We start from the raw sequence: 27,359 nt of genomic DNA on the forward strand, positions 1-27,359 counted from the left end.
TTCCGTAGAAAAGGCATTGGAGAAAGCAATGGAGCGCTTGATGGCAAATCTCACCGACTCCCTCGTTCAGGTGCTGTCATCACAACTAACTCCGTGGCTTCAACTAACTAATAAACCCAATATTGTTGATCCGGTGTCGGGTCTGCCGCGGAGTCCACCTATTGAAATATCGACCGCGCAGCCATTCACAAATAACGATTCACCAAAGCCATCAACTCCTGAGAAAGTCGACCAAATCTGTCTCTCCGACACAGATGGGCTGGAAAATCAAGATGTAGACATGGACCCCCGATCTCTTAACCGAACAAGGTCACCGACAGAGAAAAAATCTAGCTCTCCCATGAACTCCAAAGCAAAAAAATACGTTAGAGAGACTCCGACTAAGGACTTCTTAAAAGAGAACGTTTTAGATCAAGCAGTCTCTGCTGCTCGGATTTATTCACCATAGGAACTTTAACAGTAATTCAGTGGAACTGTCGTTCCATACTTTCGGCCGCAACAGATTTATTATATCTTATTTCTACATACTCTCCAGATATTATTATTTTACAGGAAACTTGGCTTGCTGCTGGTCAATCTTTTCATCTAAAGAATTTCAGATGCTTTCGATTGGATCGCCCATCCCGAGGCGGTGGTTTAGTGTTGTTTGTGTCATCAAAAATCTGCCATAGAGCTACTATAGCATACCAGATAATGTCCCCAGACTGTGAAATCCTAGCACTGGATATAATACTACCTGGTTGCACACCTTTTTCTATAATAAACACGTACTTTCCCATTGGAGTACAAGATACCCGTTATCTAGATACCTCTATTGCTCGCAGTCAGAAGAACATCATACTAGTGGGAGATTTTAATTCTCATCATGTATCGTGGGGTTTCCGAACGGACACTTGTGGCAAACGCCTGTGGGATTGGGTCTTAATGAATCATTTCTCCTGCTTAAATTCGAGAGCACATACCTTCGTGCGTGGTCAGTCGCGATCTGCCTTAGATCTTACGTTTGCTACCCCGAGCATGACAGTCACCTCCTGGAAGACTCTAGATTCCGGAACTAACAGTGATCACCTTCCTATAATTTTTGAACTACTTACTCCATTAACTATTTTAAATAATAATATGCGTACTTTTGTTAACTACGAAAAATTTAAAAATGCTTTAAAATCAGCTTTACAAGCCCAGGAGGGCATGGAGATGGATATAAAAGCAATGAGCCTATGTTCAATACTAAAACAGTCATCAAAAAAAGCTAGATTTGCTGTGAAATCTTATAAGGGTGGATCATATTGTCCCTGGTGGAATTCTGAGTGCGAACGAGATTTTAGACGTAGAAAAGCTGCATGGAAAAAGCTTTTATACAACCAGTGTCCTGTTGATTGGGCTGATTATACATATATAGCTACCACATTTAAACGAACAGTCTCAAAAGCTAAGGAGGATTACGATTCCAGGCACTACACATACCTTTCGAAGTCTAGCAATAAAAAAGCCCTGTTTAAATTTCTTCGATCTCGTAAAGCTATACCGGCCCCCGTGAACGTCGAATCTGTTGTTCTATCAACAAAAGAATTATCAGAATCACTTGAGAAAATTGCTCAAGGACTTGCGCGACGTTTCACAAATCAATTGCCGATAGGACTAAAGAAACCTCCCTTGGTAGACGACTTTACAGCAGTAACAGCGACAGAGCTTGAAGGCATTATTAATTCTTTGCCGGCGTCAGCCCCCGGTCCAGATGAAATTACAACAGGAATGCTAAAAGTTTTATTTGATTATGCGCCTCAAGACCTACTAAACATAATAAATTTCTCTCTCAAGAATTCATGGGTTCCAAGAGAGTGGAGAGTAGCTAAAATTATCCCACTATTGAAGAAAAAATCATCAGGACTTGACTTAGAAAACATAAGACCGATTTCTCTTACCTCAAATGTGGTAAAATTAATAGAAAGGGTTCTTCACGGCCGTATAAAAAAATTTTATGGAGAATGATAACCTTCTCATTCCTTGTCAGATTGGATTTCGTCCGGGCCACTCCATATGGTGCGCTCATGTAGATTTAGAGAGCCGCATTAAACTTGCTCACCGCAAACGAGAGTACGCAGCTTTGGTGACACTAGATTTAGCAAAAGCATACGACTCTGTAGAACTTTGCATTCTATTCGATAAGCTTCACTCTACGAATTTTCCAAAATATATAACCGCTTGGATCTGCGAATTTATAAGGGATAGAGAATTTTATTGTTACCAACACGGTATTTCGACGTCTAAACATAAGCAGACAAGAGGTGTACCACAGGGTTCCGGTCTTTCCCCTGTATTATTTAATATTTTGCTAAGCACCATTCCTTTGTCTCCGGAAGTACATGTTTATGTTTATGCGGACGATATCGCATTTTTTGCCTCCGCAAGCAATATACATTTCCTACAACAGTCGTTGCAAAATTACTTAGGAATGCTGGAGACATGGCTAGAGAGATTAAGTATGTCATTAAATATTAGCAAAAGTTCGCTCTTAGTCTTCCCATTAACTGCACAAGTGCATATATCTTTGCAATATCGACAGGAAATCATTCCTCAAGTTGACGAAGTCAAGTACCTTGGTGTTATTTACGATGGCAAACTCACCTGGCGCAGTCACATTGAACACATTAAAACAAAAGCAGAACGAGCCGTAGCTATGCTCCGCCGGCTCAGCCACCGTCGCTCTGGACTACGCAGGGATACCCTACTGATGATCTATAAAATGTATGTTCGGCCCATATTAGAATTCGGCTGCGTGATACTTTCTGGTGGCCCCGCCTACAAAATTAAACCTCTCATACTTTTAGAAAGAGAAGCTCTACGGTCATGCCTCGGTCTTCCTAGATTTGTTGCCAACGCTGTTTTATATCAAGAAGCCCATATACCCACCCTAGATTGCAGATTCCGCATGCTTACGGTTCAGACATATTTAAAAATTTATGAGTTTTCAAAAATGCGTACGCAATATGCTTTTATCACTGAACCATCTGAGTTTTTTCAAGTATCGTGGTCAAGATTCCACAGCCCTCAGATACTATTTGTGCAAGCACAGTTACAAAAATTGGACGTGTCCATACGCCAAGTTTGTCATTCAAATAATGACTTAACAGACCTCAAAATTGAGTTCGAAGACATATTTCCGAATCATGCTAAACTGTTACCAAGGCGAGATTTAATTAACATCTTACATGACCACCTACACCAACTAACCACTGAAAATGTAATAGCCACTGACGCTTCTGTGTGCAATGAGAAGGCGGGAGTGGGGATCTTCTCTGAATCTCTACAATGGTCTTACTCGCTTCGTCTTCCCGATTTCACACCTATATTTCAAGCAGAATTATTAGCAATTATATTAGCGTTACGAAAACTTCCCCAAATCGACCCATTAGCTGTTATTGTGACCGACTCGCTATCTGTATGTGCAGCACTGACTGCATCTTTAGATACAAGAATTCAAAGAACATTTCGTTCGATGGTACCTCCGTACTTACGGAAAGTATGTTTGCTTTGGGTGCCGGGACATCATGGGTTACACTTGAATGAAATGGCCGATTCACTCGCACGAGCATCCCTCAACGGCCCTATCATATCTGTTTTGCCGACATCAGCTTATGTCACCGCGGCTAGGTATAGAAATTTCGCCATATCCCAAAACTCTACAACATCCATACTAACACCGTCTTCTGATTTCCACCATCTTGGCTTCCCATGGAATAATAATTGGTGTCCTTCAAGACAATTGGAAGTTTCTTTTACAAAATTGAGATGCCGTATACCTCCTCTAAATTTTTACTTACACAGGTCTGGTCTCGCTATGTCCCCTCTATGTTCTTTTTGCAGTGCACCTGAAACGATCGAACATTATTTTCTCTCCTGCCACCGCTTTATAAGACAAAGAAAATTATTAGTACACTCATTCAACAAACTTGGGCTATCGCTAACCTCACCAACCATTCTTTCTTTTGGTGCGACCTCACTGGGATCAAGCCACAGGGATGCTTTTCTTGCAATTTACAATTTTATTAGAGATACAAAAAGAGTACCTTGCTGACTTTCTAAAATTATCAATATTTTCTATTATTTCGTTCATTTACGTTAATTTATTTTATCAAATTCTTAACAATATTTTCATCACACGTCTAAATTACAGTTCTAGTCCCACGCTCCACTATTTAAACATAGTTTGGCTTTACTTCTAAGCATACGAAAAACCGCCTGCTTCTTGGCCAATCCCCCATAGTGGGTATGCGCCATTGTCTGGGACACAAGACAAGACAAGACCTCATCGTCGTAGACGGCCGTGTTTCCACCTGTGTCGACCTTGTGCTCTTTCCTCAGTGGCCGTCCGTGTTCTGGGTCGGCTCGTACTAATCCTTATTGCGGACATGATAAAAACAAACAAGCAAAAACAAAGTTAGGCTCAAGAATCGATGACGGCCTTTTCTTTTGGAAGTGATAGTAGAAAACAGTGAGTGGGAACATCTTTTAAGACATTGTGAAATCGAATTAGCTACAATTAGTGTGTAGTCAAGATGTCTGCCTCTTTTCCACTGGTCTCATCGTACGCAAGGGTATCAAGGAGGCCAGTGGTGCCAAAGTCAACCGCTGGGCAGACGTCTTCACATTCTAATAAAACATGCTCCATCGTTTCCCTGGCTTTCCAACTTGGCCGTCTCTCGGAGTGAAGCGAAAGTCGCAGTTTGTTTCACACGGTGCGATTTGAGCGAAAGAAACCCTTGTGCCGCGCACGTCGGAAAACGATTTTCGCTTACAGCTTTCACATATGAGTTTCCGGCAGCGCGATTTCCGTCGCAGCGATGCGCAAGGTTGCCTCCTGCTCGCGAAGTATCCATGCCTGCATCGTTAAAGAAAAACAACATTCAAACTAGTCAAATATTTGAATTTTCCTATTATTATTCGGTAACAGAATAGGTACACCATTTTTTAACATTTAAATACGTTGAGACTTTACGACAGCTTGCAGATACGGTGCGTGTGGCGTCGCACAACGCAAGTATGAGCGTGCGGCTTGTGCGGCGTCGGTGGCGGGGTTCCGTTTAGTACACTCTAGTTTCGTTGTTACTGTTGAAGCCGCAACTTCTTTTCCCGGATTACCATTTGCTTTTGCAGAAGAACACGCTACCATTGACTATGCATGTATAAGCAGCTGGCGCAATTTGTAGCGATGAAGAGGTTGACGACGGTGGCGATCGAGTGGGTACGAGCCTTATGTTGAAGCGGTGTCCTCTACCGACCTGAATACCGTGGAGCTTCTCCTTTTAAACGAAGCGGAAGAAAAGAAAAAAAAAAGAATGTTTATGAAGCTACTAAGCCGCAAACGGTGGTGGAGACGCCCTATTATTACATAGCTAAAACTGGCGTGCGACATTGCTCCACTGAGCTACCAACGCGCGGTTGAACAGGAGAGCGCCTATTTTGACGGCGCTTTCTTTCGTCACACGCATTGCTCCTCCCACATCGCGCCGATCACTGCCAATAGGTGGCGGCGCGACCAAGTTCTTGGAATCCTGTCACCCTCTCAAGTGAGGAATTACCAGGCATTACCTAGGATATTATTGGCGTTAGTGAGGTTAGAAGAACCGATGAGGCTTATACCTGTGTCATACGGGCTCATTTGGAAGGCCTTCCCGTCAACGGCCTTCGCAGCGCCACAACTCTATCATAGACTCGAAGGAGTCAAGGAGTTGTTGCGCTGCTAACGGCACTTTTGAAAGGCCTTTGAGTGGTTCAGGCGTTTCTCGCAAAATATTGTGGCGCTGAGGATCTTTATTTTCGTTTTCATGCCACGAAAAGTAAAACAACATTAAAACCACTTCAGTTGCTCAAAGACTATCGAAATTTCGATATAGTTGTAAGGTGCTCCATTGACTCGATAGACTATTGACTCGGCGACATTCGAAACCGCCCGTGTAGCAGCTCGAACTTGACCTTTGAGTCAACTGACTATCGGTTGGAAGGCCTTCGAACCGCCCGTGTGACACGGGTATTAATACAGTGCTGACTAACGGCCACGTCCTCTGCTACAAACCAGATGGGATTTCTGATCCATAATGACATAGCGGGCGACATCGAATTGTACAGCGTTAATGTGAGGGTAGCAGTCGTATAGTAATAAAGCTTAATATGGGAAGTATGGAATAAAGGTAGTAGAAGAATACGCTCCAACCTCCACTGACGATGATGAAGGAACAGAACAGTTTTTATGAAGATGCTGAATTAGCGACGAGAAAGGTGCAAACGCAGTATACCGTAGTCATGGGTGACTTCAGTGCAAAAGTGGACTAAAAGCAGGCTGGGAGACAAGCAATTGGCAACGACGGCATCAATTCTAAGAACACCAGAGCAGAGATGTTGGTAGAATTCGCGTAAGGGAATAGGCTCCGAACAATGAATACTTTCTTCAGGAAGCGGAGTAACAGGCAGTGGACCTGGAAAAGCCTTAAAGGAGGCACAAGACACGAAATATATTTCACACTCTCTGCAGATCCGAGCTTAGTGCAGGATGCAGAAGGGTTAGGTAGGGTAAAGTGCCGTGACCATAGGTTAATTGGTGCAGTGCGAAGCACAACAGAGGGACACAGAATGTATATTCTCGAGTATTCTGAGACAGTATTTTTGTATATAAGGAAAACAAAAGCTAGTGCCGCAGCAAAGGGTTTCGTACTAAAAATGTCATGCATTTTTGGAACTCTATGTGGGCCAAAGCTTCCGCGTGCCTTAGCAGAGGGCACGTGCCTAGAAGGGGACGAAGAAGTTGAATCGAACGCCGTATCGCGTTTCGCCGCGATTGAGTTCCTCGACCGAGAAGAACGTCTCCTTGCTTCTAGCTGGCACCATGAGCGAAGGAGGCACGTACTCCAAGGCAGAAGGAAAAGACTCCAAGGCGCCGAAACGCCATCGGAGTCGCTCCCGGGCCGGCACGGGGACCTCGGCAACGTCCAAGAGGAGGTGAGCTGCTGCGTTACTGGGCTCTTTTCGATAATGTAATCACCATGGTGCCACAAACTGCTGTGGCAGTCGGGAGAGTAATCGTCTGCTATATCTCGAATTCGCGAAGAATTTTGTCTTCCAGCTGCAGTAAAATCAACGCCGCGTTCTTCGCAGTTTACGCACGGCGCTGGATCAAGCCGATTTTGTTTAAGCGCGTGCTTACTGAAATTTAAGGAAAATTAATCTCTCGCTTCTTTCAGACCAAACCACTCGCCAGCAGAGCTTGGCAAACGATCTTTGTATTTTTTTTCTTATGCCGAACCCAACCAACACCACCAAGACAAGACAAGACCTGAGTGCTTGGCGAGTGACGTCACGGAGAGGAGGCCGGCGGCGTGCTCGGGGAGACGGGTTGAATGAAGGGATCTCGCACTTACGTGCAACATTAACGGGAGCGCAGTTGTTGTTTTTGTTTGAGGCCTAGTTGAAGAGAAGGCACGCAGAGCACTGAGGGTGTTCCAAGGTTATTTTATTTATGCAAATCTATTTACGCGCTGCATTACTACAAAGCCCGTCTATAAAAATGACACGGTTCAACCTTAAGAGTGAGAACGAATTTCGGGTACATGATGACAGGGAGCATGGCTTATATTGAAAAGCCAAAGTTCTGCCCTCTTCTTCAGAGTAGTTTCTTTGCCATGATTTATCGTCGGCGTCAAAGAGGTTGCCGTTCATGCGACCACAAAAGCTCTTCAACAAAATGTTAGCACTGCACCATAACACATCTCATTACAACTTCGCTGGTGTGTGCTCCTTCACATTCGAGACGCATGTATTTATTCCAGTCTAAATTAGGCTTTAAACGAATAATTTCGCTTTCGAGGCATTATTACATGCAGCACCGCAGTCCACATATTTACAGCACTTCAAGTTTGTTTAGCAATGGAGATACAAAACATTCCTGCAACTATTTAGAAAGAAACAGCCGCCTTATTCAGTAGAGTTTAAGCTTTTCTCTTTTTTGCCTTAACATTGGCATACAATATTCTGCCATTACTCTTGCGGAAACATGAACACATGATTTTTCGGCCTCCACTGCAACTCCACTGCGATTACAGAAGTGCGAAAGTTTATTGGGTCCGCTCTAGCTCGTGGCCTTAGAGATTGCGGGAGCTACTTCCAGCACGCTTTCTTGGAGGCCATGCGTAGTTCACAGTTCCTTGAGAACGTTACTGGGGAAAACTCTGGCGCTAGTGTATACGGCGACATGTTGCCGGGCTGACTGAACCACCAGTAAGTATGGTGGTTCAGTCAGCATGGGAATGATGGGCAATACAAGGATTTGCGTACGCTTCGCTCTTCTGGCTTTAAACGGCTTTGCAAAGTTTATTAAAGTGAAAAAGAAAAGAAAGTTTGCCATATACGGAAGAATTCACATAGAATATGCATGTACGTAGAAAATTGTTCCCTGCGGGTATAGCGAAATATGATTTCTTCGAACTTACGAAAGTTAAAGTGGCATGAGAAACGTCACAAGAACATTCAACTCACACAAGCACGAACATTAGAATAAGCCAAGTATTCTCGTTGTAATTAAACAATCGCTATGTCAGAGTTCTCTCATAATTGTTGCAGAAACCTTTGTGGCCGCAGCGTCATTTTTGCCACGCGCCGTGCCAAGTCGTACACCCGTAAGCACAAACGTAGCCAGGAATTGTTTTGGAGGTGAGGGTGACGCTCTCAAATGGGGAGGATGGTAGGAAAAAAGGAAAGAACGGACGAGCCATGTACAAGCACAGAAATTTACGGGGAAGGGTCGTTCTCAGCGTGTGACTTCTCTATTGAGTCGCATACCACAGGCTTGTGGAGAAACGGATTCACTTCGTAATTCAGGCCCACAAGATGAAATTGATGGTTTTTCTGGGACGGCCCCAATGCCAAATTTCGAGTGCAATCCCCGAATTAAAGCTACAATAAAATGCGCAAATGAAAATCTGCTTTAGCGCAACATTCCCGGTTCGTAAGCTTTTGCTCAGGGGAGCACACATGCCGATACGGCGTCGTCCGATCGCCCCGTTGCAGAAAATCGAAGAAGGCGCATGCCGGTGAGACCAAGGTTCCTAGATCGTTGGCTGAGACGCCAACACCGTCATCGTCGCGTGTCTCCGAGGCGAGCATGGTCTTGCAATCCAACGCATCCACGCCCCTTAAGGAGGCCGCGTCGTCAACGACCCTCTCGATCGACCCGGGAGCCGACCTGGCCGCCACCCGCAGCGCCACTTCGACGCCGGTGCCCGAGGTTGTTCCCGAGAACGCTACGACCACCACAACCCGCGGTGCGGCCGGGCCGTGCGGCAAAAGCAGCAGCGTCATTAGGGACGAGAAACTCGGGTCCATCGCGCTGGCTGTCGAGGCCTCAGAGAGCACCGGCATCACGCACGCTGCCACGGATCCGGACATGGCGGCAGTGAGCACGTTTTCTCGATGTCTGGACGAGTCGTCGTGGACCAATTTAGGGAAACGGGGCTAGTGCAGAAGTCGGTCGGATCAATGAATGAATGAATGAATGAATGAATGAATGAATGAATGAATGAATGAATCGATGAATGAATGAATCGATGAATGAATCAATCAATGAATCAATCAATGAATCAATCAATGAATCAATCAATGAACGAATGAATCAATGAATAAATCAATCAATGAATAAATCAATCAACGAATGAATCAATCAACGAATGAATCAATCAACGAATGAATCAGTCAATGAATAAATCAATGAATGAATGAATGAATGAATGAATGAATGAATCAATCAATCAATCAATCAATCAATCTGTCAGTCAGTCTACGCAGTCGTGTCGTAGTTAGGGGCTTCTGTTTGGCACAAGTCTGTAAAGTCAGTCGATTAATCGACTCTGCCGTGTTCGACTTAAAATACGCGAGGCGACTATCGACCTGTGTCATATCGATAAGGCAATTACGCAACATATCTATTCTTTGTAACGTTGACATGATGCTTGGTGACTTGGATTGCCATAGATTCAGACGCGGAAACGACTTGCTGTTTAGGAAGCCATTTTCTTGTGTGCCACCCGAATCGTATGTGGTTGAAATCGGTACACTACAAGGAAAAAGTTAAGAAACACAAACTAAGACAGCACAACAAGATTAACTGAAGAAACCATTAAACACATGCAAACTGTGCACGCTAATAAACACAAACTAGCGTTGACACTTGACGCGGTTTTGAGGCGTTTCCTTAGCGCAAAGTTTTCCCAGTACTTTGAGTACAAATTTTATACGCTCCCTTCATGTGCATCACACAAAAAAGTTTATAGACACCTAATACTCGATATTTTCTAAGCCTTACAAGGGTAAGAAAGCATATGCAGTCATTAAGGCGGTCGGGACGTCTCCTGTCACGGATGGGATACCACTGATGGGGAGGCTCGGTGTTGCAGAGGTTCTGATGTGCTACCTTCCGTGTTTGGCGACAGCAACAAGTCGCCATACTTTTTTGGTGTCGATGGTGTGCATGTTGTACAGGACGTTCCCGGAGTTTCGTCAGGGGAACCGCGCGTGTTTCATTGGCATTAAGACCTTCTGGTGTTGTCAATCGTGCTTTCATTGCTACAAGTGGCTTTAGGCCTTTAGGATGCATTGGCGCTGGATAAAGTAAACATAGCAACCTAGTACTTTGTCGATTGGAGTTTCCAGCTTCTCGAGGGGCACTGGTTGTCTTAGGAAGACGGGTGGTGTTTCTGCTGCTGGCAGTATGCTGCACGTCGTATGCGTACTGCTGTATCCCTAAAGCAAAACGCGGTATACGCGCACATCGCGAGCTGATCTGGGGTGTCCCAGAATAGTAACCAACGTCTTGTGATCTGTGAGACGACCCACGTCGGCTCTGCACAAGTAGAAAGTGATCTGTGCACAACACAGCTGCCAGCATCTCCCGTTTGACCTGAGAATAGCGGATTTCAACTGTTGTTAGCGCTCTGCTTGCATAAGACGATGTTTGTGTCAGAATTGCACCAAACGCATGTGGTCTAAGCCTAGGCGTCAACGCAAGTTTTGCGTGTTCGGACGGGTCAAAGTATAGGCCAGTCTAGAAGTGCTTGACACGGCGTGTTTCTAATTGTTGAAGGTCTGATGATGGCAGGCAGTCCATTCACTAGGTGCTTTCTGAGTGTCAACTAGCGTAAAGGTTACGTGAGATATGCGTGAGGTATGCAAAATACAACCGGGACAATACACCATGCGGATAGAAGAATTGACTTCTTGTGGCGTCTCTGGCGTTCTGACTCGCGGGAAGCCCCGTCCAATGCAGCGTTGTGCTCTTGTTCAATTATACCAAATACCAAGATATCGTCGCTGACGTTCAACACATCAACGATATTGTTTAGCTCTTGGCGGATGTTGTCATAAAAAATTTCTGCGGCACTGCAAGTGTCGATGAATGAGACACTTGTAGCGAGATAGGCCAACAAATGTGGAAAGCGTCATCAGCTGTCTAGAGGATTCCAATCCACGGTACCCATTCTTCAAATCAAAGCTGGATAAAACCGTTGATCAATTCAATGGCATAACGATGTCGTCTACAGTTGGGTGCAGCTGTTTTTCTCTTTGAATCACTGTGTTGAGAATGCACATAACAATGCATATTCTAATCTGATTAGCATGATGAGGTTTGGGAACGATAACTACCCAGGACACCGATGGTGTAGATCGACTGCTGCTCCGTACGTGTGTACAATGCAAAATGTATGCATGCATACATTGTGCATTGTCCTTCGAAGTCCCTCCAATTTCCCAACCTCACAGATGCATCTGTGAGGTTGGGAAATTGGAAGGACTTTTTCGTATACAAACAGATCTTACAATCTATGAGCTTTTCAATTTCATGCAGTATGTCTGGGAATCATTTGGACGTTTTTTTCCTCTAAAAATTCTTCAATTTGATATGTGACAAGTACAAAGTCAAGAGAAGTTGCTGCTGCAGATCTCGAGGGAAAAGAGACGTCTTCTTCGGTACACTTTTCTTGGTATGTCAAACAGAGGTTCTCAGATAGCTGTAGGAGAGACGTTGCTCTGTATCGAGAGTTGATGTTACAGTTAGGCAAACCATTTTCATTGATGACTGACACCGCTGCATTGTTTGACTCTGAGTCGATCAGAACGACAATGCGTTTGTTGTTAACTTTGGACAGTTGCTCATGGGGTCTATTAGGATTGTCACAGCTACAATGACATACTCGTTACTGCTTGAGCTTGTCATGACTTATTGCTTTAACTGCAGCGTCGAACGAGACAGCTTCCCAAAATGCCCCATTTTGTTGGAGGCCTTGCAAATTTTGCCTCCGGACAGCACGACCTACGCCCTATATGTGGCTATTACACAAACACAGCTGTGAAAAAAGTTTGGCTTGTCGCATGGCTCGTTTCATAGGATTGTAGAGAAGGTGGCTTTACGCATCAATGTTGCTTGAAGCAGCGATGATGTCCCGACGTTGCCGGACGGTTTGCTGTACGCGTCGCGCTGTTTTATCTAAAATGCAGGCTGAGGCTCTTTTCTCGTTCTCGGAGACGTCTCGTTCTACGTCGCGTTCAAGGTCTTAAAACCGTCGTCCTTGCTCTAGGTTTTCTGAAAACTCCAGTGGGTTAAGCGTGTGACATTTCCGCAGACGGGTCGACGTTGTTGCGAGGGTGATGTGGCCCTTGATTTGGAGATCGACGTTCGCAAAGTTGCCGTGCCGGAACAGCTGTCGAGGCCCGTGCGTAAAACGCATCCAAAATTTTCAACAGCGTTTTTACTGCGAAGCTGTATTGACTCTTTAGGCGGAGCAGTTTGTTTTAAAAAAACGAGATGGCTCTTTTGGTGGTGCGCCACACGTTTCCTCAGCGACAGCGCACGAATACGAAACTACTGCTTCCACCTTGCTTCTATACGATCAGCTGTCGGAAATACAATTGAGTTCGCTAACGCACGGTGCGTCAATCATGCGGGATGAAATCATGTGGGTTAAAGGCGTGTGCAGTAGTTGGCTGCAAAAATAGTGACTGGCATATAAGGAATTAAATGAATCTGTGTGGCCAAGTTCGCGGACCGCTGCTGCAACTGTCCGTACGTATTACCGGCACGTCGAGATGTATGGCATACCTCGAGGATACAGAAATTTGCTCATCCGCCAGCGTTGTATTGCTAACCTTCGAAAAAAGTGCTTCAGCCTCGGAACGTCGGCAAGAGTGAGTACCTCTCGTTAAACCATGATAACGGGAGTAGCGCCGCTTTCTGTCATAGTAAACTTCGCGGACAGTATCAACGCACATCTTCCCACTGGTACGGAACCTTACGCCCATTCTATCGCCAACGTGTCAATGATTGAATGGGCGCACATTCGAATGTGTGTGCACCATACGCACAATAAAAGACGGACTACACTGTTAGCGGACGAGTGGTCGAAGCTGAACGTTTCGTGATGGTCCACAAGAACAAGCGAGTTACTAGTGATAATACATTTTTGCTACAATGTATTACAAGGTACAAAACAGCTGCGTTTAAAGCCTTGCGCGCTGCATTAACAAATATATCGGAAGTGAGCACACCCGCGACCGATTAGGCAGAATATAATCAGATAGTGACCGCACCGAGGAAGTCAGAAATGTGACGAGCCGCTGTTTCAAAATATTTGCTAAATAAAGAACGAAGAGCGAAACACACTTGTCCTGATTCCATTCATGAGTCGGAAGTTTGGATAGCTTGGAATGCATATTTGGCCCCGCTTTTAGAACAAGCACCATGTGCACTGCTCGCGCCGTTTGGACATAGGTTAATCAGCTTCTAAAGCGCTTTTCCGTGTTCTCTGAAGCTGTGGCCAAACCTTCGTTTCGTCCACCCAGTCACCGTCTACGATATCTCCCGAAACAGAGGTTTGCTAAGCCGCACCGGCGTCATACAAACCCATTGTAAACAAGGAGGAAGTTGATGCAAACAATGCACGTGTCACTACGTGATCAAACATGGCGGCGCCCACGGGATCACCGCAAAAAAGGTCAACATGGCTAGCCGCTTCGTCCATCCGTGTGTCGCCTCTACGCGGAAAACTTCTCCGGCGCAACCCCATGCGCACGCGGCAAAAAAAAAAAAAAAAAAGGCGTGTGATTGGTTTCGCCAGTATAGTGACATCGTTGCTCTTCATCGCAGCCGACCGCGCGCGCAGCAGTTTCTCTCCGGCTCCGAAATGGCTACGCCAAGCGTCAAACTTACTCCTGAGGAGCAGGCAGCTTTCAATGAGCAAAGCCGCGAGCAGAATCGGGGACGAGCTCGTTTACGCAGTGCCTATGCTGCAGCCAGGGAAAAAGAACAGGTTTGTGCAACCGAGCGCAAGCAGCAGCTAGGTCCCGAGAATCCGGCATCTTACCAAGCCGTCGTTTAATGAACGTTGAGCATTAACCCGGTGAGGAACACCGGGCCCTCACGTGTTAGCTTCGCTGCTTAAACATCTGTACGGAGTGCTTAGGCGGTGACTTTCTTTTCTTGCTTGTAGGAAATAATAGCGAAAGTAGTGTTGTGTCTTGCTGTCGAAAGCAGGCGTCGAGCTTTGTTTTGGCCGGGCCCTACTCTGACGTTGTTTTTTAACATGCTAACGGGGAGAGGCTATACGATGTCGATAACCTCTTCACCTGCTTAGCGAAGCAAATTAGCTTTCTTGCGAGTGTCCACGCTAAGGTCAGACGCGATGAGGAATTTATTGAACCGTTCTGCCCGTCTTGTCTATTCGTGATCGATGCCCGTGGCGTCGGTTGCTCGGAGCTCAAAACTAGGGATTGGCGGTTGCATTGCCCCATGTTGTGCTAGCATGCCGGTTGAAATTTGCTGCTGGCATTGTCTTCCATGATGTAGATATATTGTTGTCATTGTTCCTGTTGTTATAAACTAGCACTTCTGTCGGCAATGCAACGGTGACACGATGCTTGATGACTTACGTAGTCAGAAGCGGGGGCGTATTGGTCGTTAGCAAGGAATTTTAATGCATTGGTTGCCAAGCGAACATGTGTCTAGCTATACTTGGATACTACATCTAGTTCTTTTTTTTTCCCGTTTTGTGCACAGGCCATTGGTATTCGAGATGTGGACGAGTCCGAGAATGTATTGGACCAAAGTCGACCACTGTCCGGCTGCGCCCCTATCGAGAACAATGGCAGGCTGGCGATGCCGCCGTCTTTGGAGCTGCCGCCGCCGGCGGTAAGCCACGAAAAGATTGCTGTATAGTTCGACAATGTATTTTCGTAAGGATCAAAATGTTATATGGTTATTTACTGTATACTTAGCAGCGCTGCCATTTCACACCGACAAAGACTGGCTGTAGCGTAACCACAAATAGAACGCACCGTGAAATGCTTCTCGTTCTTATCCTGGCGTCCACAATACCGGCTCAGCTCGGGACAGGACATACAAGTAAAAGTAGGTCGACGACACGACTTGCCCACAACACATGGGACTACACTTAGTCAACGCTTGGCCAAAAAGGGAAGCGTAAGCATGATGCGGACGTTTTCGACAAGGGGGCTTGCTACCGTCAGGGATGCAAACAACGGCCTCACTGTTTGAGGCCCTCGCCTGGCCTCTGAGCAGATTTGGAAGTAGACCTTGGGCCCTTCTGGTTCTCCGTGCATACTGCTTGGTCATCGCGTGCTACCCTCGGTCACTATCAACTGGGCAACCGTGCTGTGTAGTCAACGCTTGGTCAAAAAGGGAAGCTTAAGCATGAAGCGAACCTTTTCGACAAGGGGGCTTGGCTACCGTCAAGGAGGCCCTCGCCTGGCCTCTGAGCAGATCGAGAAGTAGACCATGGGCCCTTCCGGTTGTTGGTGCATACTGCATGGTCATTGCGTACAATCCTCGGTCACTATCATCAACTGTGCAACCGTACCCTGCCTCGCCCACTCCTGGGAGTGAAGCGAAAGTTACGGGTCGCGACTGAAAACCAGAATAGAGAATCCGAAGAAAGGCTCCTTCATTGTCAGCCTGTAAACTCTGTCAGCGCGAGGACGATTTAAAGGAAGCTTGTCGGAAGTATTAGCAGCGCGCATTTGGTGAGCCCTCTTCGCTTCTCAGAACGCGCACAATAGGCTCGTTTACTGAATGGCTGATAACGAGCCCTAGCCTTCACGGCACCACACAGGGTTGTAGAGACAGAGTGCATAGGGACGAGCGCGTGTGTTCGTGGAACCATTGGCCGATGCCGCAACGATTTGATGCCTCTGTTACACCACGAGGTCCGCAATTCCTCTAGATATCGCGACAAGCCATGGCAGCGGCGGAATTTCAACCCGCGCCTCCTGAGGTCCCTTCAATTTTTTTTGTTGACCTGGCATGTGCAGGTCTTTTACGATGGCCAGGACCCCACGCTGTCGCCGTCGCCCAAGCGCAAATCGCGCGGACAGAGTACGGTCACGTTCGGCGACGCGCAGTCCTACCGCCTCACGTCGGCCGAGCCGTCGACGAGCGAGATTCTGGGCCAGGGATCGCAGCAGCTGCGCATTTTGGCCTGCGTCCAGCTGTCGCTCGGGGCGCTCGCCTTCCACTACCAGTCGATGCGGCTGCTGGCGCCCGTCGACGCGGTGGACCACTGGTGCAGGCAGCCGCCCGAGTTCGCCAACCAGAGCGCGCAGGCGTGGAAGAACGCCGCCGTTCCCGTGGGTCCCGACGGCCGCTACAGCAGATGCACCGTCTACAGGTTTCCCTACTCGCACGGCACGGGTGCGTAGTATACACACAGGCGCGTTTACAGTTGACGTGTTTGCTGACAGTTCGTTATCGCGGAATGGGTGAAAGTTTACGTTCCAGGAGTTTCGCAAGATCAGTGAAATTACACGCGTTCTGTCTTTCTTTAGTACTTAAATGGCAGCATTCGGTGACAGATCAGGAATGCAGTGATCAGTGACTCCTCAAACGAAACGTGTGTACTACATGCGCCAGCGACCTATCTAAATGTCGGTGGCTCGCGCTGCTTACGTATGGCTCATGTGGTGGGCGATTCCGTCGTCGCGCGAGTGCGGAGGTAAGGTTGATCGTACAAAATCCCGCATTACAATCGCTGCCATTGCTTCGCCCGTTGGCCGATACTGCGTTATAATTTTACGCAAGTTCTGTCTCTTTCTCTCTCGACGACGCATCAACAGCGGCCGCCACATCGGGCTCCGCGTCCTCCTCTGCATTGTGGCCCGGGGTCATCGCCCGGCCTCGTGGCGAGCTCCCGTGCCGCGCCTGGGATTACGACCTGCCTCCGGACGTGCTCACCGCCCTGAACGAGTGGGACCTGGTGTGCTCCAACGCGTGGCTGGTGCTCGCGGCGCGCCTCTACACCTACCTCGGAGGCATCGTCTGCGCGCCCTTCATCGGCAAGATGGCGGACAGAACGGGTCGCAGGCCGGTCCTGCTCGCGTGCGCCATGGTCGCGGTGGCCGTCGCGGCGTTGACTGTGCTCGCGCACTCGTTCCTGCAGCTCGTCCTGCTGCGCATGGTGGAGGCGGGCTCGCTGAACGGCTTCTCGCTCGTCTCCATCGTTCTTCTGTTCGAGGTCACCTACGAGGCCAGCAGGTCGGTGATAGCGCATCTTTTTTTACAACGAATAGGCGCGATGTTCCAAACGTGGCGGCCATGACGTCACCGGTCGCTTTTGTTACTGCCTGCAGTACGGCGAAAGCGTGATGGCCTTCCAGTGTGCTGCAATGTGAAAACCACTTATCTATAGACCTTTATTTTTAATGGGCGCCGAAGCGCCGCCTAACAGCGTAAAGCTCCCTTTATTAGTGGCCGTCTGCTTGCTTTCACCGCCATGGTCAAGGGCTTTATGTTGCATCCCACTTACACGCTCGGCGGCACTCGACGCGGTGCCTGTTGTCGGACCCGCATGGTTTGCTTGATACAACATGGCGTCTTCTACATTGGAAAGCGGCTCTGTGAGACGTACTGAAGTCATCTCACTCCGTGTGGCCGGAGTTTCCGCTGCCGGCAAGGCGGACGGAGCAGATCAGCGGGGTGTCGCGCCTCTAGCCAGGGTGTGCAAACGGCGAAAAATTTTTTTAGATTAGGGAAAAAAATCCTTTCAAGTGCGCAAACCGTAAAAAGAATCTCAAGAAGGCGACACTCCTGCCGTTTTCTTCCTTCTTTTCTACGATTTGTGCACTAGAAAAGATGTTTTCCTTGTCTAAAGAATGTTTCGCCAACCACCCCAGCAGCCACTGTTTTGCTTCTCAATATTACCCGGTTAGGTTTAGGCTCATCTCCGGAGCGGCGGTTTAAACCTGTTTTAACTAGTGCGTGCGGGTTCATACCGGTTTGGAATGAATATATTTGAGCGAAAGGTAGCTTGTATGTACTCCTACGTGACACAGACTATAATGAACTCTGGTGTCTGTAATATTACGCACAAAAGCGAATGCACTGTGACTGCAGACGCGCAGGCGTTCTGTGTTATTCTTTTTTTTTTTTTCGAAGGCCAAAGTGCCCAATGTGTAGAAAGCACCATTAATCCTATTGTTTTGCCTGTGAGCTGTCGTACTCCAACGCGCATATCGCCCATTGAGGTTGTGCGGATTAATTGAAGGAACAATGAAGCAAGAATAACGATAACGCAGAAACGGTACAATAGCAATCAATACCGCTCGTGCGACGGCAAAAGCGCAATCGGCAAGCACTTGCCTTCGTCGATCGAGAACCGTTGGGGCATAAGACATAAACCACTATACGAATACCGATATCATCTCAGGCACAGAGTCATGGTTAGACGGTGTCATTTACAATTCAGATATTTTTCTATCTCATGCAAACTTCTACCGCGAAGGTCACGATGCATGTGGCGGATGCATTTTCATTCTGGTTGACAATAGACTAAAGGGCGTGTCAATATCCACGGCAATTCCTTGAGTGCAAAGCGGTGTGGCGTAAAGTTGAACTGTCTGATGCGCACCACGTTGCTTTGGGTGTTCTTTTTTATCTTTCTCCCAACAGTGACAATGCATTCCCCCTTAAGCTTTGTCTGAAGCATTGGCTAAACTTCAGGTGATGAGCACTTTATGTTGAGAGACGAATTGAACTTCTCAGATATAGTCTACAGAAAAGTTACGCCACCGTCTTACGCTCGCTGTGTGGCAGTTGACAGTTGATATTTGAAAGTTGAGGAATTTATTAACGAACATGCGTTGCATAAGTTTGTGAAATGCCAATTCCCTCAAGGCACAGTGAGTCATGTGCTAACGTAATATACTTTTCTTTTGTAACCACCCCACATTCATGTCAGTTACAACGATGATGATTAGTGACCATGAGATTGTGACCATGTGTCATCATGAAAGGGGTGACTATGACGCGATATCATCCTATCCTCGTTGTTTATGACCGAGTTTTATTAGTTCTTTATTCATGAATATTAGCAGTCTTTCAGACCTTCTTTAAAGCTGAGGTCACTAGCCTTGCCAGTCGTGATATACCTTCCAGGGAAGGAAGCAAAAAGTAGAGAAGGAAAGGCGGGGAGGTTGACCTGTCTAGCTCAACCGGTTTGCTACCCTACACATGGGAGCGGGATGGAGGGAGGCGCAAGATGGGGAGGAGAGAGAGAGAGAGAGAGAGAGAGAGAGAGAGAGAGAGAGAGAGAGAGAGAGAGCGCATAGCACAGCACACACATCGTCAGGTACAGTCCGTCACTCTTGAGTGGTACGTGACATCACTGTCACAGACGCTTGTCCAAGCCCGTCTCTTTCAAAAACCGAAGTAGTCCCTTCGTCGCCTTCAGTTGTGATGTCTTCTGTCGGCGACATGTGAAAATCGTTTCAACTGACAATGATCTATTGTCAAGGTGCGCTAGAACGGACGCCAGGGACTGTCTCTGAACATTATATTCAGGGCAGTCGCACAGAATGTGTTCTAGCGTCTCCTCTCAAAGAGAGGCATTGCAAAGAGCGTTGTCGGCCATTCCAATGCGAAATGAGTAAGATTTCGTGAATGCCAATCCTAGCCATAAGCAATAAAGCAGAGTGGCCTCTCTTCGGCGGAGTCCAGTTGGCATACAGAGATTGTGTGCCAACAACCAGAGATTGTATGCCAAACAATTAACAGAAGCTCAATATAACTTGCTCGTTTCCTTAAAGAGACGTTATTACAAATCGCAAGGAGGTATGGAAATATGTGAAATCAAATAAGATGGACTCATTAGGTGTGCCGGACATTATCGATGACCAAACAAACCTATCAGAAGACAGACAAAGCAGCGTGCTTTAACGGATATTTTCAATCTGTGTTTTCTGAACAATGTCAAGGTGAAAAGCCGTCTGTTACGTGGCAGGTTTTTTAAACCTATGGCGGACGTTGTCTCCAAAAATGGTGTGTTCACTCTTCTCGAATGCCTTAATTCAAACTCGATTTCGGGGCCTGACGCCATTTTATAATCGCGTATTGGAGGGATGTGCAAGAGCCTTGACTCTTTTGGGGATGTTTTGTTTTCTAATTGGCCTGCAGATGAGTAAATGTCGTCTGAGTAGAAATTTTGCGAATGCTGAGCGCATTCTGACATCCGGTAACAAAAAACAGCGTAACTAACAACAGACCAGTTTCTTTCAAGCGCGTCCAGCTGCTGTAAAGCCATTGAGTACTTAATTAGTATGAAATAAAACATTTGGAATCGGGCTATTTCATTTGTTCAGTTCAACATGGTTGTCACACGTTTGTGTGAGTTTTCTCATGGTGCTTTAGTTTATACGATAGGGGGCTACGAGTTTATTCGGTACACCTAGATTTTCAGAAGGCATTTGATACTATTCCACATGCTGACATTTATTAAATAAGTTGTCATTTTCTTAAGCCTGCCTGCTTCTGTTCTTGGCTGGTTCAGGTTTCATCGGTCTTGTAGAAAGCAGTCTGTTGTCGTGAATGGGTCCCCTTCTTTGTATGCTGACGTAGTGTTCGCACGGATGATATTAATGTACAACGTGATCGTGACGTTTTGTTTTCGCGGTGCAAAAATGCAAAATGCGTTTAAGTGTCAGTGAGGGTTCTTTTATTGGTTTTACCAGGAAACGCGAGCCCTTCTTTTCTGGTTATTTCCAGCTCGGTCGCGTTGAATATATTGTAACGTAGATTGAAGATGGAGTCTTGCAAAATAGTTTATAGTCTTGCAAATAGAGTCCCACATCATTACGACAATATTAAATGCATTGGTGTCTATTTATCATCTGACTTATCTTGGAATAAGCCAAAAGGTTATATAACTGTAAAGCCAACGATGGTGTTAACGCTTGAATGAATATTAAGTAACGGAGACGCTTTCGAACAATGTAATCCTGGCTAACGTGGCGTAATTTATCACCCGACGCGCTTCACGTTTGTCTAATGCCCGCACAGTCGAAGAGCAAGCTGTGAATTTACCAACAAAATGTAGATAACTTTTGCTTTACTAATATACTTTCAAACGGACGATGACAAATGAAATTCTGAGTTTACCTTCAGGTTGTTAGTTTACAAACGCAATGTGATTAAAATGAACATAATGTATGTCATTTTCCCAGCGTGAAAAAAAAGCACTTGCTCCGCATTTATGTATGCAAATTTTCTAGTCCTTGGTACTCCCGAAAGGCAAGCTACTTCGCATTCACATTTATATATAGAAGCAGTGTGTTCAGGCTAGTGTCGAACGATCCCAGCTGCTCTGATACGTACGTATTTCTTAGGTCGATCTGTCTTATTGTTTACGTACTGCGTTTCAGATCTCACCGTGAGATTATTGCGATAGGTTTAGGGAACCCTGTTTTCTGCTGCTGACGTATTTAGTGCATGGGCATCACGCGTCGCGTTGCGACACTTTATTATCGCTTTTGTGAAAAAGTAAAACAAAAAGCATTGAGTTTGTCAGTGCAATGTGTATCCCGTGAAGACCCCAGTGCTGTGGAGCATAGTGTGAAGGCAACATACTTAAACAAACATACTTAAGCAAACATACTTCAGCAAACTTACTTGCAAGTACTTGCTGAAGTCACCACTTTTTCATCGTTGTCACAGAGCCCATTCATCATGCCAATTCCGGCCGCATGCATGTACATTTGAATAATAACGTACATTCAATAAAAGCGCGATTTTTACACATTTCCTGATTTAAAAGTCTCTACAGTGATACCACTTGCTCTGTCACGTCGCTAAAAAAATGCCGCCGGTCATTCATTAAAGATTTGCCGCTACATAGGCAAGAAGTCGCTAAATCTATTCAAAAATTGCTGTCGCAACACTGGTCCTCATGCAGGGTCTGGTGAACTGTTTGCTGAACCTCATCGAAACGGTTCCTTCACTAAGCTCTGGTTAAGTTCGAACATGACGGAAAAATAACAATTTGGTTCGGTTTCGGTACAGTTGAATATAACGGTGGAGCTCCGGTTTTTCGGTTCAGTTCCGGTTCGGTTCGACACCTTGTCTCTCGCAAGGCATGCTTTTATAGATTGGCCCATTGTATTTCCTTTTGCTTTGTGTCATCGGATCTTAGCATGGGTATACGTTGAAGCCTACGTAACGCTGTTGGCGAGTCGTACACACGTAACCATGCTTTTCAGAGGGTATACTGACAGGATATTTCCGACCACTCATTTTTTTTTTGTTAAAATGAATTTCCTAGGTCTCTAAACCATAGAAAGAATGCTGGCAAATCCCGTATAGCGCGCTAAATAATGTAATATAATACGCTTTCTACAGCCAGTCTCGGTTTCCTTCTGCAGGAGGTTTCGCGTCGTCACGTCAGGAGGCAGCGTGAAAGCAGGAGATTGCGATTCTTCGACACTCGCCCAGGCTCACCTGGTGGCCTCCCATGCTGCTGCTCGTTGTGGGGCCGATGCAGGAACATATCAGGCGGCCGAGTGAGCCGGAGCTAGTGTCAGAATCTCGCAATGTCTCGCTTGACCGGTGTCCGCGTCGTGACGTCACCACACGGCGGAGATGATACCGAAACTGGCTCCAAGAGAGCTGATAAATTATTTGAGGCGTTCTGATGGATAGCAGCTATAGCATTTCTTTTCTATGTTTTGTGAGTCTCAGGTTTTCATTTGGTGCAAGAAATGAAGAGCAGAAAATGTGTCAGAATCCTCCTTTAGGACCCAGAGTCACAATGCAAGAGAGGCCACAGGGTTAGTAAAATGACGCGTAGCATGCGATCGGAAGTAATGACGAACCGGATACAGAAGCTCCGTGTGTAAGCAGCGATAAAGCTGGAAGGGATTTGCAAGACCTGTCCTAGGGAAAAGGGGGCAGTATAGGATGGAACACGGACGATTTAGTCAAAGATGGAGGAAATATTAAACTTAAAAAGCTTTCTGCGCTTTTACACAATGCCTCACGACTTCTAATGTGTCAGAGAGTTGGAAGAATGCCAATATTATAATAATCCATTAGAAGGGAAACCTTAAAAAATCGAAAAATAATAGTCCCATTAAGGAGACTTGCTTTCAGTATTGTATAAAACAGTCAGGGACAACCCTTGCATTTAATCAACCGGGACAAGAGCCTGCTTTCAGGAAGGGGCATTATACTATGGATCACATCAATGTCATCAGTCTGGCAATTGAGAAACCTGAGGAGTAAAACCAACGTCTCTATATGATTTTCATATATTACGAAAATGCGTTTGATTCAGTGGAGATCCCAGTGGTCAGAGGAACTGGGTATTCAAGGAGCACACAAACCAAACGTGAACATCTTAGCAAATATCTATAACGGGGTCCCTGCTACCCTAATTTTCTACGAGTAAAGCGGAAAGATACTGATCAACAGAGGAGTCAGGAAAAAGAGACAATCGTTTCAGTGGTATTCAGTGCATTCTTAGAAGTATGCCAGCTATTATAGTGGGAAGGATTAGGAGTGGGGATCAACGGCGAATATATCTGCAAGCTACTGCTGGCAGATACCAGTTCCCTGTTTAGCAACACTAGAGATTAATCACAACAAAGGATTGATGACCTTAGCAGAGAAAGTGTAAGAGTAGGGTTGAAAATTAACATGCATACGGCCAGGGTACTATTCAATAGCCTGGTAAAAGAACATCAATTCAAAAGTCGCAGTAGCCTCTAGAATCGGTGCAAGAGTACAATGCTCGTCTAGGTCAATTATTCACAGGCCGCCCCGATAATGAGAAGGACACTTAAAAATAAGGATGGGTTGCGGCGGATACGGCAGGCATTGCCAAATGGTGACCGCAAACTTACCGCTATCGTTGGAAAGGAAAGTGAAGAATCATTGCGTTCTGCCGCTACTAACATAGGGGGAGAAACTTGCAGGTTAACAAAGAAGCTTTAAGATAAGTTAAGAACCGCCCAACGAGCGATGGAACGAAAAATATTGATGAAATGTTAACAGACAGTAAGACAGCGCTGAAGATTAGAGAGCAGATCGGTGTAGCTGATATTCTAGTTGACATTAAAAGGGGAAAAAAATGGAGCTGGGCAGGTCACGTAATGCGTAGGACGAACTATCGGTGGTTTATTAGAACTATCGAAGGGGGTGCTAAGGGAAGGTAAACGTAGTCGAGGAAGCCCAAGAATTAGTTGGTGATTAAAAGAGGAAATCTTCAGGCCTTAACTTGGAATTAGTTAGCGCATGATAGGCAATTGTAGATTGCTGGGAGCGCCCTTCATCCCGCTTTGGACATAGACAGCCTGCTGATCCCGCGGTGGACATAGACAGCCTGCTGATGTTGATGATGATTATGTTAAAGCGCAGTCTTCAAGCCGCTGTCCACTAAGAGTCGCAGACGGATCCAATTGGAGAGGGATGGCCTTGGCCTCCCTCCCCGCCTTCTTTGATTAGCACTACACCTCTCCATGACCCCCCCCCCGCCCCCCCCACACCTGTTCGAATAGCTCCTCTGGAACGATGTTGAGCCCACTTGAACAGTTATTTGTCTGTTCAGAAAAGAGCTCCCCTTCAAGCTACGCTTGATTCGCTCCTACCAGAAGTCGCATTGCCGTTTCGAAACTTAATGGCTCGAGCATGTCGCGACAAGCTGCAAGAACGCCTGTCGATGGGGCCTCACGGGTAAACTCGAACGAGTGAAGAACCCGATAAAGCTGCCGCGGTATAACGCAGGACTGACTACCTCTGCGGGGCGATGGCGGCGAGCATTATCTGCGGCTGGGCTCCTTGCCTTCTCAGTGCCTCCGAGCATGTGTTCGACCGGCGAACGCTGGCGTTCGCCTTCCTCGTGCCGGTCTCCCTGCTACTGACCAGCTTCCAGGCCGTCCGGGAGTCCTCGCGGTGGCTGCTCGCCACCGGCGACGTCGCCGACTTCATCGACAGGCACTACGCCACGTTCCCTCACGGAGGAGGGCGTCGCTCCGACGCGGAACTGGACCGTACCGCTGTACGGCAGCTGCGTGCTGCCAGGGCCGCCGCGACGGCCGAAGGACATCGCACCACGGAGGTGTCTCTGCAACCTGGCAGCGCTGGCAGCACGATCGTCCTGCCCGGATTTGTGGCAAGGACCGCGTCGCTGTCGGCGCTCTTCTTAAGCCTGATCGTCATCATGAATGAGACGTCGGAATGCGGCGAACCGGAGCGGGACCTGTCTTCGCCGGCTCCGTCCTCCTGGCGGGTGGCGGTCCTGGTGATCCCGCGCGCCGTCAGCGTCCTGCTGGCGGCTCGATTTCTGCGAAGCTGCGAGCGCAAGAGGGCGCTGATGCTGGGTCTCCCGCTGAGCTGCGCCGCCATCGCGCTACTAGCCCTCGTCGAGCTGGCCCTCCCGAGCGGCGGCTCGTACGTCTACGTCGTCGTCGGCGAGCTGGTGTTGGCCTCCGCGTTCGTCAACCTCGCTTTCGCCTGCGTCTACTGCCTCGAGCTGTACGCGACGGCCGATCGCGCCGCGGGCTTCGCCACCGTCTGCTCGTCGGGCGTTCTGGGCGGCGTCGCCCTGATGAACATCTTCGAGGGCCAGGGCCCGGCGGTGCGGAAGATGCTCGGCCTGTCGCTGGCCGTCGTGGCCTTGCTGCTGGTCGAGCAGCTGCCCGAGACCAAAGACGCCCGAGTGCCCGACGCGTTGTTCGACGCCATCTCGCAGCTCAAGCGCTACAGCATGTCGAGCTCGACGAAGAGCTTCGCGGAGCCGCGTCCATCGAACGGCTCTGGCTACTTGCCTCAGGAGGAATTATTCGCGGCTTGCGACTGAAATCCCCGGTGTAAAATGTGTCGCACCGTCGTTTAAATTTCACGATCTGATTGTTGAAATGTTAAACGTACGTAAAGAATTTCCGTCTGTTGTACGTGTCGCCGCGGTATTCAGTATGTTTCTTTTTTCCTCTTACGTATTGTTTACCTCAGCTCTGTATCTCTGTCCAGCGGTCAAGCACGAGTGGGAGGCAGAGTTCATCCATATTGGCACGTAATAGCGCTACAGCAAAGACTGCTTGCTGTGACTTGTCTATGCGCCGAAGAGCGTGCGAACTAAAACCTTTTAGTTGTGGAGTTCTCGATGCTTGCCTAGAACCGCAGAGATATTTATGCAGGGCACCACTAACTTCTAAACTGCAGCCCTGGTTGATGACGTTTTTAGCATTAGTTGTATCCTCTGCTTTGGTACCTCGGTCAAGAACCCTTTCATGATGAACACAAGCGGTTTCGCTGCATGCATTAAGCTTTGCGCAAACGGTTGGTTTGCAAGCAAGTTTCGTGTCATACGCGCTTCTGATTCTCGGATTTAGTATTTCTAACTATATGTGTGCGCCTATTATGCCAGCGTCAGATGCATATTAGACCCTTGGTGTTGAAGCTTAGGTGAGAGTTATTTCTCGATACGAAAAGTCCTGAGAAGTTTATTAAATCTCCTTGAAACGTCGCGGAATCGATGAAGCAAAGGAAAAAAAAAACGCCGTGCTATCGCACCAACCACTTGACTCACGACATCACGGTGGCACCTCAGCAGCGTTGCGTTGAATTGGTTTTCCATGTTTAGTAAAAGTTGTTGTACGAACGGTTAGGGCAATGCGTGGTAAGAATAACATAATCATTCTGTATTGTAATGAAACTATTCTATAGTGTCTGTTTCAACAGGACTAATGCACATTCGTGGATTCTCCACGGGGCGTTGCAAGCTTATCTGATCGCGGTGGAACAGCCGTCGAGTGTGAGAGCGTTTTTTTCCGCCACGTCATTAAACACAGCCTCGCTGCTGTTGGCGACGGTATGAACAATGCACGTGGGTCTCAAGTCACGCTGACGTCTCAAGAACGCTCGTCCCACCGCAGCTTTAGCGCGACAGCGTTAATAAGGAGCGCGTGCCGCCGAAAATCTGGCTTCACACATCGGCGTCCAGCGTCGGCGTCCGGTGTAGGACGTCGTTTCGGCCGAAACTGCGGAG

The 27,359-nt window shown here is 47.1% G+C and overlaps 1 protein-coding gene across 1 annotated transcript in view; it reads left to right on the forward strand.

Annotated features, from left to right (window-relative positions):
* LOC129384017 (uncharacterized) overlaps positions 1 to 26,997 on the forward strand; it is a 54,810-nt gene extending 27,813 nt beyond the window's left edge. Inside the window, exons 6-10 of the mRNA XM_072284618.1 lie at positions 9,058 to 9,442; positions 15,092 to 15,223; positions 16,363 to 16,741; positions 17,164 to 17,581; positions 25,097 to 26,997. Coding sequence (XP_072140719.1) covers positions 9,058 to 9,442; positions 15,092 to 15,223; positions 16,363 to 16,741; positions 17,164 to 17,581; positions 25,097 to 26,171 — 2,389 coding nt within the window. The 3' untranslated portion in view covers positions 26,172 to 26,997. The remainder of the gene's footprint in view (positions 1 to 9,057; positions 9,443 to 15,091; positions 15,224 to 16,362; positions 16,742 to 17,163; positions 17,582 to 25,096) is intronic.
* Positions 26,998 to 27,359: the final 362 nt, after the last annotated feature.

This window comes from Dermacentor andersoni, chromosome 9 (assembly GCF_023375885.2).
Source record: "Dermacentor andersoni chromosome 9, qqDerAnde1_hic_scaffold, whole genome shotgun sequence".
Taxonomy (NCBI): domain Eukaryota; kingdom Metazoa; phylum Arthropoda; class Arachnida; order Ixodida; family Ixodidae; genus Dermacentor; species Dermacentor andersoni.